Source organism: Accipiter gentilis, chromosome 32 (genome assembly GCF_929443795.1).
Source record: "Accipiter gentilis chromosome 32, bAccGen1.1, whole genome shotgun sequence".
Taxonomy (NCBI): domain Eukaryota; kingdom Metazoa; phylum Chordata; class Aves; order Accipitriformes; family Accipitridae; genus Astur; species Astur gentilis.
In genome coordinates, this window is record NC_064911.1 from 20,288,778 (window position 1) to 20,303,709 (window position 14,932).

Sequence of the window (14,932 nt, forward strand, 5' to 3'; positions counted from 1 at the left end):
AATAAAAAATAAAATAGTGGTCTCAGTTAACTTATACTCTGTCAAAACCCCTAAATTGTATTTATGCTAACCAGTTCATCTTGTATACCATAGGTATTACACTGTTTATAATACAGTATTGTTATTTAGATACTGTCTTGTCTATCCTATATTTGCCCTTGGAAGAATCATCTTGCTTTGAGTTCTCATGTCAGGTTAATCTGCCTTGCTACACTAGAAATCACTATATCAGAACCAAGCTACAGATTGGCATAGTGTATTTTCACATATTTCTGAAAAAATCTTCTGGCAAAATTCTAATGTTTTGGAACATTTGTCCATGTAGCCCTTAATGATGCTACAGCAAGTTGATCTTATAACATTCTGCAACTTTACTATAGTCTACTGTCATGTATTTAATTAACTGGCTCAACAGAGGTTAAGCAAAATCTGAGAGTTTGACTCAGCAGGTCAGGCAAGAATCTAATCAATTTTCTTATGCACAAAAATAATGACAGTACCTTAACAAGCATAACAACTTGGCATTTATGTAGAATAATACTAAAGTACAAGTGTTTGGAATGATAAGACTTTAATTCCTAGGTTTACTTTCACATTGATACTATTTTTTTATGGCTTCTTCACTTTTCACTTCAGTGCATTTAGATAGGATATATATGACACTGGCATGACACAATATGCAATAATTAATCACTTTGTCAGAATTATTGCTGCAGTTTGGAGTAAGCATTGGTCATCCCAAAACTTGTTTATCAGTGTTGAGGCCATAAAAAGTATATACTGTGAAGGATCTGCTACACTGTAGGTATTTCCCAGTTCAGTTTTACTGTAAGAGTAATGGAAATGTAAAAACAGAAGTACTTGTCAGGCTTAAAAGAAAGGCTTTCCTGATAGCTAGATTAGTGTCAAAGCAATTCACTTTCCACTGAGGTGTTATCAAATACCCAGAAATCTGATGGAACTGTGTAAAAATGGAGGGGGAGGTGAACAGCAAACAAACCTCAAACCGCTTCAGATAAATGAGTATTTTACCAAAATAAGCAGTAGCTTAATCATTTATCAAATTGAGATAGGAGATGGGATTATAGAATATATAAATAAACTCAAAGCTTCTAGTTGTAAGGAAAATAAATATAATTGCATACTGCCTCTCTGAGGTAATTAACTGTGGAAAAGATGTTTGCTAAGTGTTCGTAATTCAAAGAAATTAACTCCTTCTTGCTCTATTTCTTCTAATAGTTACTTCCAAAATAATCTTTCCTTAATGTGAATTTCACAGCATTTCCAAGTTTGATGAACGATGTTGCTTTCTTTATGTCCATGACAATTCTGACGACTTTCAAATTTACTTTTCTACAGAAAACCAATGCAGTAGGTGAGTTCAGTTTTTGTGGGTATTGCATGTGAGATCTATGTCCCAAATACAATTGATTTAGTAAACATTGAAAGCTGACATTTTTGTTTGAGAAATAAATTATTTCTTCACTTCTTTCTTGATGAAGAAGCAATGAGCTAAACTTGGTGATATTTAAGGTGATGAGAGCAACGTCCCATTACACTTGTTGGCTCATTCTAATCAGTTTACCTACAACTCATTAGTTTTGAGAAAAGGCTTACGTAACTTATTCTGATTTATAACTATTATCTTCTTTTTTTTTTGTATCTTGGCTGTGCCATGTAAGGTACTATATTGGTTTAGATTCCCTTATGTACCTGTTCAGTGTGATTTAAATAAGAGCAACTAGACATAATAGGGATTTCTAGCTTATATTGTGTCACAGATACCTGTTACTGTCTGCGCCTGTATTCAGATATTTCCTGATGACATGTTGTCTCTAAACAGTAAACATGCTAACTGAATTTCAGGCCTAAATCGTTACAGACCAAATTCTTCCCGGGGACTGCTATTTGGCATGTAAACCTTCTGAATGAAGTAGGAGAGATTTATTAATACACTTAAGGTTTGGGGTTGGATGGTGTTATTTCTTTTTCTTGCAATAATTATTATTTATGTATTATATGGAATAAACTCAGGTTAAAGACAATTATTAGATCTGCAGAGTGCAATGTGTAAAACATAGGAAACACCAAAATTATTGTTACCTGCTCAGCCTTAATTTGGCATCACAATTTGTGTTATGAAACACAGTCATGTTTTTTATGCCTTATTCAGTGCAGAGAGCAGTCTATTCCAGAGATGTGTCTCTATTAGTCAGTGAAAGATGTGAATATTTTGTAATAATTTTTAATGATTTTTAACCATTTGTTATTGAATTTGGAAAAAAGTGAGTGGCTCAGGCAGGAGACTACAGGAAAAGGTGGTCCTGTACTGAAGGATCTCTGTCCCAGAGAACTAGATGAAATTAGTCAAAACTGTTCTTCAAAACATGTTACTACTTTTATATTCTTGGCTTTCTGGATGCCTGACTAGAAACCACAAAATCTGGTTTTCAGAAATACTGAGTAATCACACTTGCAAACAAAGTCCATAGGAACATTTAAATTAAACTGAAGGTAATAAAATTCTCATCACTACACATAATGAGAACCACCTAATATGATGTCACAAATTTAGCACTACTGAACTGAATAATTGAAAACCAATACTTAATTTTTTAATATCTCAACTTTAATTATATTTGTAAAGACAAGGCCATACTAAGTACTTCCTATCAAAGTGTACAGCAAAAATATTTGAGTTTGATCTACCAAGATTTTACTATGAAATTACAATAACAAGCAAGTATTGGGTTCTGCTACAGCAAATAAAATAATTTTATAAATAACTAGGCTTTTCCATATGTGTTTGATGTTCTTCCTCATTTAAAATAGGATAAATATGGAGAAAGCAAGTAATGAAAGAAACCTATGAACATGCTAGTCTGTTATCTTGAAAGCAAAGCCCACCTTGTGAAGAATCTGTTTAATCTCCTTCTACAAGGATATTTTTCTTTGATCCACTGCTATTTATTGCTTTTTTAGATTCTGTGGGTTGGTGAAAGAAATTTTGTCTGATGCAGTTGGCAGTACTTTGGAACTAGAAGGAGAAATAGATGGAGACACATTGGAGGTATGTCAAGGAAAAAAGATCCAAGAACTCTGAAACTTATTCTTCATCTTCCCTGCACTTTCATATCAGTGTACTAGAAAGATTATAAATAGCATTTAAACTCCATAATTGCATATGAAATTTCAACTCTTGCAAAACTATTTGTACAGAAGATTTGTATTCCTTTGAAAAAACACAGTTTTAATGAAGTGAGCCTGTTACTGCTGTGAACTGCATAAATCCTTAATGAAAGGTGTTAATGATCTTGTATTTATCTTGCAAACGTTCTACAGATGAGAATCATCTAGTATCAGCTGTCTTAAGTGGATGAAAAAGATATTTAATAAATTCTAGGAAAAAGCCATTTAGCAAAGGTACTTCAGTTTTTCTAGCTGGTATCTGATGCTGTTCTACTCCAGGTAATTTCAATTGACAGGCTTTTTCTGTCACAGAGATTTGCAGATATTTAGGATCAGATTAATCCATTGTGGTTTTGACTTATCACTGAAACATCCGTGTTAGGAACCTAGTAGCTGTAGGCTTTCTTTATAGTCAGTACAGAGGGAAAAAAACCCAAACTTGGAAAGGGTTATTCACATTTTATGTGGACTAGGCTAGGTGAACCCATGTCTTCCTAAGACACTGCCTCATATCAAATGTCCAGATTTGTAGCACTAAGTACATATCCTGTACTTCTGTTTATTTCTTTTGAAATCTGAAAAGCTATCATAAAATGTAGGTTATCACTTTTATTTGTGGTCAAGCAAATTCAGTCAATCAGGTTAATGAGTGTAAAAAACATTACTGTGGTTTGTTTGAGCTGGGTATCTTTCTGACTGTGTCTCATTCCAGCAATTCTCTTAGGCTTATGGTTCAGAGCAGCTGTTTATGATAGTGAATCTTCTGTAGTACCTGAGGCTTCAGAATAGGATTAAGAAAGTGTAAGACCCCCTACTGCACTGTTGAATGTAACTGCATATGGTGGGGAAGATGAGTTTTTGCACTGAAGTTTGTGCATCGTGCCCACAGAATTCTCTCGTCAAGTGAAAAGGACAAGATAGACACATCTGTTAAGCCCAGCTTAATACATATACCTGTGGTTTCGGTATAGGATCAGGGCTGTACCTTGGCAAAGACAGGGTATTACCTATAGCTGCAGATCTTACATTGCAGACTTACGTACTTAGCTAATAGCAGGACAGTCTTCAAACAACACAGACTATAATAGTATAATAGTCTCTCAGAGGATGGCTTGAGCCTTTTAAAAACTGAACTGGAAGAACTGCTTGAGAATGCACAGCAGGAAACAATCCTGCATGAATCAATGATGTATGGAGAAATGACCAAAGAACTTAATTTTAAATCTTTAAGCTATATCATTCTGTATATCTTGAAGTTTTCACAATTATCACCTTGTACTTACTGTCTTAGGTCAGGACATTAAAACAGAAATCAAGACACAGAAGGGGAGGTTTAATTTGTTTAGCTTATAAATGAGCTAAGACACTTAATGTCTTTCTGCAGCCTGAGATCTTACATTTAAGAAGAGACAACATGGAAAATGCAGCTTTGTATGGTCTTCATCGGCTTGACAAGCACAGAGAAAGCAGAAGTTCCTACCATTAGTAAAACAACTGTTTATATTTGGAAAAGAGGAAGAAATAACCTTGTACACTGTTTGGGGGAATAAAATATTTCAGTCAGAATTTTTATGAGAATATTGTCCCAAGGGGTTGTACGTTTTGGATTGCAGTATTATTTGGAAGCAACTACAGTTTAGTTCAACAACTGACTAGGATTTGGAAGGACAGTGAGTGTGGCAGTCCTTTCTACCTTAGGGTATTTCCTTCTGGATTTTGATGTTGAGGAAGTTCCAATCACTTTAAGAGTACCTGCTGTATCCCAGATAGGATATCCCAGAGATCAGACTCTGCCCTACCACGTTCCTACAGAAGGTCAGCTATGAACACTTGTTTACTCATACCTAATGGTTGAATTGCACATCCAGTGGATCACATATTCAGAGTTTTGGCAACCAGCAGTGATTTATTCAATTTTTGTATCTGTTGGAATGAGGAGGCAAATGTGAAGTGGCATCAAGTATATACAAGTCTATTAAACTGTCTACTAACTAGCAGTGAACTATAAATCTCAATGATTTTTGTGTATCATAGGACCCAGACTAGAGAACATAGGTTTTTCCACAGTAATTATAGAGTTGGCTTAGGAGCAGTCTGTTGCAGATTGGGTTGCTGTCAATCTTAAATTCTGCAATGTGACTTCTGTCCTTTTTCTGCACGGTTTTATGTCATATGATAGCTGTGAAAGCTGGATACGCTCCTACCAAAGAACCTGATAAGTTTTACATATGGCGTTTTGGGTCAGTTATGCCTATCGTATAACAAGATTATGCTATGAACCGTGAAGTACTGAAACATGGAAGATGAAACTGTACTCAAGCTGTGCTTATTCAAGTTTAGTTCCACTGAGCAGAATATGCTGTTAGGATAAACGACAGGCGTTTTTTCTTTAGCACCTTCCATACAGCGGCATGAAACTTCCCATCTTTGCTGAGGTGAAGAGTGGGAATGTCAGTGACACATGGACATTGCAATACCAGGGCTGCAATATGAACTGGGAAGACACTTTGAAGAAATAGATCTTAAGGCTGCATTCTGTGGGAGACAGTCTTACCGGGTGAAGCAGAAAAAGTGATTATTGACGGAAATGTCAATAGTTATGGCCGTTGTAAACAGGTTTGGGGTTTTTTTAATGGAGAATTCATATGAAGCCACAGAGAATACCCTGCAGTTTTCCCATATAGGATGTCCTCTTGGATTTGGGAAGATGCTAGGGGAGGTCCGTGTACTCCTGCTAATATCTGAGGCTATGAAACTGTCTAATTCCTTTCTTAACTCTTTGTAAAAGTGCTTTTTCAATATCCTTTGTCAGTTCCCTGATTTGAATCAGGGGTGTGCTGCTTAACTTCCGTTAGAAATTTGGTTTCATTTAGTGTCTGGGATGTACTTTCATTAAGCATCATTCATTAATAGGCTTTTTCACTGACTTTTATAGCAAGGAGAACTCTGTGATAAGGTCACCATATGGGACAAGACCATGAGGTGGTGTAAACTAGTGTAGCTTTACTGAAGTCAGTGAACCCCAAGTGACTTACTCAGCTGGCAAGATGACCCAGCCCGTTTCAGCAGCAGTGGAGCCACCACTTCATATATTTCATTATCCTTGGAGAAGATAAGCATTTTTTTTTCACCTTTTGGAAAAGCTCAGAATGAGGGGAATATGTCAGAAATGAATTTTGCTGTGGCTAGGCTCAAATGAGAGTTTCGGGTCTTAAAACAGTGTCCACCCACTGTAATGAGAGGGTCATTTTTATCTATTTATTAAACCATTGGTTTCAAAACTATAAGTTAAGTTGCCTACTTTTATGTTTTCTGAAGGCTGTCAGCAATTCTTAGAGATGATATCTGAATGTGTTCATTTGACAGCACTGTTTCATTGAATTTGGTTTAATACTCTGTTCCTTGTTTGGATTGAATGGATTTCAAAGTTGGTTAGGGAAGGCTGTTTTGTAAAGCAAATAACATGGAAATTTTACAAGCTGTCTAATGCCGCCAGCTGGTGAGTAGCCTACCGTGCTACAGCTGTACTGCAGAAGCTACTCAATGCTGTACTAACTCAGTATAGTACATTACTGTTGTTAAAGGTCTCTCTGTAATGTCAAATTTTGGTGATAACAATTTCTGTGCTGCTTTGTTTATCTCTTCTGCTTGCAGTATGAATATGATTATGATGAGAATGGTGACAGGGTAGTTCTAGGGAAAGGTACTTACGGGATAGTTTATGCTGGAAGAGACCTTAGCAATCAGGTCCGAATAGCCATCAAAGAAATACCCGAGAGAGACAGCAGGTAAGACCTAGTTTATTGTTATATATACATTGCTAATGAAACTGCAGTTGTTTGTTGAAAACTTTGCTGCTCTTAGCATGTATTTCTATGTGGTTAGTTTATGAAATCCCCATATACTACAATTCAATTATTATTTCCTCCTAGTATTCAACAGTACCCTTTAGAGAAAAAGGACTTTTTATTTTTTTAAAAAAGATACGATATATATAATAAGTAATACAGTTTGATAATACAGATGTATATCATCAATTCTAGGATAAGACATATTTGGGGGTTTAAGTTGCAGTTGTATCTCATTTGTATTCTTTTGGGGGATGGGGGAATAGCATAAAAGGAGTTTCAGAGGCAAAGACAGTACTGTGTAACGATACAGAAGAAAGCCATCTGTAAATTTTTTGAGGGCATGTTTCTCCTTCAGGGTTCCTCCGAGATCTGCCTCTGTACTTTTTCTGAATAGGCAGCCAGTCACACTGCATTTTGAAGGTCATGGACAAGATGTTTCCTGAGAATTGGATCAGTATCCCTAAAACCTGTTCTGTTTGCAAATAAGCATTTAAGTGGCCTAGAACCTTTTCCTGCATGACCTCGATCCTTTTTTTTTTTTAATAGGTATTCTCAACCTCTTCATGAAGAGATAGCACTGCATAAATATTTAAAGCATCGGAACATTGTCCAGTATCTTGGATCCGTTTCAGAAGATGGATACATTAAGATTTTTATGGAGCAGGTGCCAGGAGGTTTGTATCATTCTGAGCTTAGTCTCTCAGAGGAATCAAAAGCAGTTGGGACTCTAAACTTAGTGAAAGCCAATAGATGTGCACTTAAAATGTTTGTGCACTGTATATGGCTTTTCTGTTGAGACATTAGCTACGGGTGGCATTCTTCTCAAATAAAGAATAGATTTGAAGTGTACAGGACCCAGTCCCCTCTCTCCTTTTGGTAATAATTATAAACCGAGAGAAAAGTCGTAGAAGTATTTGGTGTCAAATACTCATGTGTTATAAAATAGTGGAGAGGTGTGTATTCCATTTAGCTTAAGCATCTTAATAATACTGGAGCTTTTAAGATAAGTATCTGTTAAGCATATACATGTTATATACAAAGCACTGCTATTTCCTAGGTAGATTAGAGATAAAAGTTATATGCTTCCCTTGCTCCTAATTTTCAGTTTTGCTCCTCTAGCCTTCTCTACATTTTAAGATGTAAAGTCCCTTTATATCCTCTCTAGGTTATATTTCCATCTCCCTTTTGCTGTTTGCTCTTCAGTGTCAAGGATGTGTCAGAACGAATGTTAAATTCATGTATGAATATAATTTGCCAAATAAAAACAGAAATAAGAAAACCAGGAAAAAAAGTTCAGGTTTTCTAGGGAAGGTCCAGACACAAACATTTAAATGTAATTGAGTCATTCAACATAGGGAAGTTGTTTAATTTTTGAATTCCTGTGACCTTCTCACCTGAAAGCTGAGACACACTGACATGTATGATACATGTAGATGTGATGAGTTTATACCAACTCTTCCACTTGTTTTCCTGCACTTGTTAAAAGTATCAGCTGGTGTTACATACCTTTTTTTTCCTGCTCATATATGCGCTGTAGAGTGTGCTGGGATTAGTTGCTAATGTCAAGATATTATTGAACCAATTCAGATATTTTAAACTCTGCAGCCAGTCTTAAAAAGGAACCAGCTGTTTAGATTATGCAAGAGTCTTTGGGGAAACTTCACTTTAGAAAGCTGTTGGTGTGGACTGAGAATCCCTTTAGCTGAATTTGTCTGGCATTAGGTAGACCCACTGCACTTAGTTTATTACAAGCAGGAAAAGCAAACCTGTCTTTATTTTGCTTCATGATTAAAATATTAGTCTTATTTAAAAAAAGATTAGATTTATTACAAGTAGGGGAAGTGTGGATGACCTATCTCCTACCCTGAACATCCATCAATTGGTTTCTTTCAGGAGCTTGCTTTCCTCTGTCTCTGAATATTTCCAGAAGTTAATCCCATATTTGCAAAGAAAAGACTCTTTCCTTTTTTCTTCTCTCCTCCCCGCCTCAAGTAAATCAGCTTCTCTTTGTTACATACATGTGGTTCATGAAGTATAGTATATAACGTCATACAGTGTTACCTTTTGCCTTCATTTCATTAAGGGCTGAATGGTTGCTAGTCCTAGTCTCAACAGTTAGACTGAAGTGAGGAAGGTGCATCCAGCCCTGTCGTAACATTTATTCCTGCCACGGAGGTGGAAGCTGAGCTGGCAAGGAGGAAATAACCAGCCAAAAGCAGCAGCAAATGATTTGCTTTGAGGTATCTAGGAACAATTTGGCTTAATTACAAGTACTGCATTTCTCTTGCATTAGGATATTGAGCAAAGGCTGAATCCAGACTTAAATGTTTCATGTTAATTTGGGAGTTTTGCTATCTTGATACATTTTCTTCTTAACTCTTGTAGGCAGCCTCTCAGCTCTCCTAAGATCTAAGTGGGGCCCAATGAAAGAACCTACAATTAAATTTTACACCAAGCAGATTCTGGAAGGCCTTAAGTATCTCCATGAGAACCAGATTGTACACAGAGATATAAAGGTAATTTTTCCTTTAGTGTGTCTTGTGTGATTGCTTTTTATCTTATTTACTTCAGTTAGTTTTACTCTAACCTGAAGTAGAATTTTTAATAGGATTTCATGGAAGCTTAAAACAAAAGGAAAGACTAAAACAACTCCTCCCTGGTGCTCCAGGAAAATTCCTTTGTAGAAAGGTATATTACAAAGTTAACTGCAAACTTGAAGGAGTATTGAGATTGGGATTTGGAATCTGTACTCATCTGTCTCTCCTCCCTACTCCCCCTCTCTCTCTGACATCCAAACCACAGGGGGATAACGTTTTGGTGAACACCTATAGTGGTGTAGTAAAGATATCTGACTTTGGTACTTCCAAACGGCTGGCAGGAATCAACCCATGTACTGAAACATTTACAGGTAAGACTCATTTAGTAGTTTATAAGGACTTTGGTGACTGATTTAGAGTTAGAGCCAAGAGGCTCTTTGGATTCGTGATGAAAAGATGATTAAGTCTGTATTTTTAGGGAAGAGTGAATGGGAGTGTGATCACCATAAACACAAGCTTGCTATCTTTCTTTTCTTTTTTTTTTTAAGGTAACTTTCTTCCATTTTATTTTGTATTAAAATCTTCTTAAATGTGATGGGATAATAGTTTTTCTTCATAGTGTTTTTCATTAAGTAGCAATTGATTTGTTGCCACTACATCTGGAAACACTTGAATACAGCAACTTTTTAATTTAGTAATCTTGGTATTAGTAACTCATGCATACTTTCTTGAAGTATGTTTAAAAGTGCAGAAAACCAAACACAAGCTTATAAATACTTTCAGTTTTGAGGCATTCATTATAAAACCCAACCAACTGGCTAACTTAGTGTTATCAGCAGTGAAAAGAACAGTTTACATGAAAATACTAGGCTGGTATGTTACAGAAAAGCTTTCATATACAAGGTAGCAAAAACTTGCAATATTCAGGGAAAACAAAACTGGCTGAATAGCAGCTGAAACTCCACATAGAAAAATGAATATATTGTCACATAATTACTCAGTTCTTTTATCAGTGCAGATATAGCTAACATGATGTTTTCACTTGTTATGGGGCCATGTGCATAGGCTGATAGCACAAATCCCAAGCCTCATACTGGCCTGCAGTTTAAGTAGATGGTACACAGACATAGACGTCAGTCGTATGGAAGACAGAAGACAACAACCTCTATTTAAGTGATAATCAAGGCTTTCCATTACCTGTCTGGTGGGGAGTCTGCAGTTCCTCCAGCTTTCTTAGAAAGGAGCCTTGAAAATAAATTATTAGTTCTGAAATGCCTTACCTTTCCAAGCTTTTAATTTTTTCACTCATTATTAGCAAAGCTTGTGAATTGAAACTGGGCCTATATTACATCATGATCTGAACACAGCATATGATGTCTGCATCAATAGCTCATGAGATCATCTCATCAGGTGCAGGCATTTGAAACAAATCTATTTCCTGCAAAGCTGTAAAGATTTTAGTTAGAATCAAATTAAGTTAAGTTAGGAGTCCTTTAAAGGGAAGAAAAAAATATTTGTCCAGTTTGGAATCGTAAATGCAGCATTTGAATGTTTTGTTAAGAATGAAGCACTACAAGAAGCAGGTTTGTAGTTCGGTTTATAGATGTAATTCAGTTTATAGATGCTACAACAGATAGATACATAAATGACAGTATGTCTGAACAGAGAGCTGGTTAAATGTTGGCTTCTGAAGCATTCCTTTAAGGCATTTAACCATTTTTTCCCAAACAAATTAGTCAACAAATAATTTTCTCATGAATCATCTTGCTTATGCAACTGGATGGATAATTTTCAAATACATACAGGTCTCTTGTGGTATCTGGAAAAGAATATTTTCAGGTTTTGCCTGCAATGTTTGTCCTTGCCATTTTTGTTAGACTGGTTCAATACAGTTACATTCCATGGGAAAGAGATGCACTACCCTTCCACATGGTGTGATGTATAGCTATACTGTGCCTCTCATTGCTACAGGATATTCTGAAAACTTTAAGTCTATAAAGGGGTTCCGTAAGGTAAAAGTTGAAGTCATGGTCCAAAATTTAATTTTAGCCCAGGAAGCCACTGGCTGACTGCTATTATGGTTGGAGCAGATACTAGAGGAAAATCATTCTGTCTGCCTGTGTTTTATGTACTCCTTAGTGGCTTTTTAGCAACTGGTTGTTATTAAAGATGATATAGGGAGAAATGGTACCTGAAGAAAAATCACCATACTGTAATAAAAGGAGGTAAATCTTTCCTTGTGCCCTTTGTTCTCTTGCACGTTTACAGCCCTGTTTGTGCCTCAGAGATGTAACTGAACACAAGAATAAAGGTTTTACTTAAGTTCTCATTCCAGATTTAAAATCAGTATGCAGGTAGCTATAGCCCAGAGGGTCTTAAAAAGTCTCTTCCAATTTGTTTTGTTCCTTAACTCAGTACCTAAACTCTGTGGATTTTAGGCATTATGTAACACAATCACATGACAGAACAATCAGTCTTCTAGTGCTTTAAACGCTATATCCCTCCATTCAAGACACACAGCCTGAGGGCAAAGCTATGGCTTGAACTTTTGTTCTACAGCAGTCACATTTAATGAACATAGTAATATCCAATCCCTTTTATCTTCACCAGATGCCCTTTACTTAATAGTTCGCAGCTTTACCACAGTGTAATTTTATTGTATTCTTAAGAAGAACAATAATTTAATTTAAAGATGTTGTAACAGAGCTGGTGGGAATTCATGTGGAGAAAGCGCTGTAGTGTTTGGAACACTCAGAATATTTATAGATTTCTGTTGTTGGTGTGGACTATCTTCCCATAAAGACCTCTTGTTAGCTGTGTTAATATATGATTGAATATCAGTGATTCCAAATTGACCATCTTTTATTTCATTTTTACTGTTCTTTTCATTTATCAGTATTATAACTGGTATTACAGTCAGATTGTCTACAGGCAAACTTTAGAGACATTCAGATTCATCTGTCAAGAGGCAACTATAGGCTTAGGTAGGATCTTATTTTGCCACCATGTATACCTTTAGAAGTTTCAATAGATTTATTTCTCTCTCTCTTATTTTTATTTTTTTTTGCTAACCTTGGATGTCAGAAATCCCAAGCACATCCAAAAGACTTCCTGGAATTGCAATTTATGATGGGTTCCCTTATTTTTTTTTAGTTACTGTGTAATTGATTTACCTTGATTACAACCTTGATTGTTTTTGTGTGAAACATGAGATTTTTTTAAAAACATTTTTATCTTTATTATGTTTACAAAAATATCTTCTTTTCAAACTAACTTTTTGAAATTCCCTTTCACTAGTATTCTCATTATAGGGGTAAACATATGAAAAACTATTCTCGTGAAGACTATCTGTCACTTTGCAAGTTTTCATCGCCTCTTACGTGCATAATCTTTACAATTTAATGTCTGCAAAAGTTGTTTGATATAATTTCATGTTCTGAGGAAGTATTTGGATTATGTAGTGAATATACTTCCAACAGTTTGAAGTCTTGTATTAGAAAGGGGTGAAGAAGATAGTTTATAGAAAAGATGTTAAAACATAAGTTTCTGTCTAGTTTTCAGTGGTGATATGGGAAATCAAATATTTTGGTTATACAGGTTACATCTGACAATTTTTGGCTTGCTTAGCGGTGTATTAATTTTCTCTAATAAGAATGATGACTGTAACACTTGACAATTCTTTTTGTCCTGACTAGGAACCTTGCAGTACATGGCTCCAGAAATCATCGATAAAGGACCACGAGGATACGGTGCACCAGCTGATATCTGGTCACTAGGTTGTACCATTATTGAAATGGCAACAGGCAAACCTCCATTTCATGAACTAGGAGAGCCTCAAGCAGCAATGTTTAAAGTAAGTACAGCTTTTTTGCTACAGAGCTTATGAATTTTCAAATACTAACTTAATTTTTTAACATTAATTTAATTGGTAGTAATCTTTCGTTATATGGGTTGTTTTGTACAAAGCCACAGTCTGACCTGTGTTCTTAAGTCTCACTGAGTAATCTTTTAAGTAAACTTTTTTGCTCTAAGCTGTATTGCTCTAGGGGGTAATAATTTATTTTTGTGCTGGAAATAGGTCATGACTCAGAGCAGCAACCTGAAAAATGAGTGAAGGCTTATAAAGACTAGTATTCTCTACCTTCTTAGTTCTATCATCTCCTGCTCTTGGTTTATGATTTCCTTCTTGGCAACCAGTCTCTCCAATAATGACAACCAAGTTACTTGTGTCCTTTAAGTCTTTATAAGCCTCCCTCCCAGAGTATCTGTTTGCCTTGCCTTGTCTTTCAAAGGCTCAGTCTCTGCAATGTGGTAGGAAGCTATGGTGGAAGGGGGGTAACTTCCCAGGATTTCTGGTATGTACTGAAGGAGTAAAATACTCTATTTTAAGTCTGAAATCCTTTGGATCAAAGCTACCTCCTTGGTAAACTATTTCATCTAGTACTCTCTCTTAGTGTATCTGTTTTCAAATGCACAAATTAACACTTGAGAAGAGAATGCTTCAGATAGTTTTGATAATAAATGTATTTGAAAAAAGTTACTTGTTCTAACTCTGAAAATGACAGTAGTGTAAAAGCTATGATGTGATAATGTGTCAAATATGCAGACTGAAAATTTTTGGTTCTTCCACTGACTTACAGTAGACCTTTAGAAATGTACTTAAGTTTTCACTTATGCTTCAGGGTCCTCATTCTTATAATGGGGAAAATGTCACATCCATAACTCAGCAAACTGCTTTAAATTATCAATATTCTTAATTCTTTTGGTATGTTGTTGAAAGTCACTGTGTGAGCATTAGTATAACTATTAATGGAACCACAGTAGCAAAATCAGATCTTTATCAGTAAGTATAGTAAGCTGGGCTGCAATTCAGCATGGCATGTAATGCCATGTGTTGTCCTAGGCCTGCGAGTTGTCCCATGCACCACACCTAAAAGGCAAAGAAAGGGATGGTTATGGGTTTTGATGTAGTTATTTCAACGGTATCATATGTCACCTTGGTGCTGTCAACTTACGACTCTACCTCAAAAGAAGCTGCCTGGGTGAACATGGTTTGGTTCACTAAAGCTTTCCTGAGGGAGCTGCGGAAAGAGACTTTTTCCCACATCGCTGTAAATGTCAGATACGGTTCTGCTGGCAGATGCCTTTTCATCTTGTATGTCTGGCACGTAGTTGAACCATTGTGAGTTACATGTCTTATTTTTCAGCACGGTGCGTTGAACGGTCAGGAAGTGCTGGTTCAGTCCCAGGTGGTCGATGAGCTCTGGCAGGGCTGTGCATGGCCCTGCATCCTGCCCGTAAGCGCTTCCCGACCACAGGGCTGTTTTCTGAAGTCTCAGAATACATTTCTTCACC

General features: G+C 36.2%; 1 protein-coding gene across 1 annotated transcript in view; it reads left to right on the plus strand.

Moving 5' to 3' along the window:
• The window catches only part of MAP3K15 (mitogen-activated protein kinase kinase kinase 15), a 90,854-nt gene that overhangs the window by 59,489 nt on the left and 16,433 nt on the right, over positions 1–14,932 (plus strand). Inside the window, exons 13-19 of the mRNA XM_049834834.1 lie at positions 1,280–1,375; positions 2,983–3,070; positions 6,844–6,977; positions 7,587–7,714; positions 9,426–9,556; positions 9,843–9,948; positions 13,273–13,430. Of these exons, the coding sequence (XP_049690791.1) occupies positions 1,280–1,375; positions 2,983–3,070; positions 6,844–6,977; positions 7,587–7,714; positions 9,426–9,556; positions 9,843–9,948; positions 13,273–13,430 (841 nt within the window). The remainder of the gene's footprint in view (positions 1–1,279; positions 1,376–2,982; positions 3,071–6,843; positions 6,978–7,586; positions 7,715–9,425; positions 9,557–9,842; positions 9,949–13,272; positions 13,431–14,932) is intronic.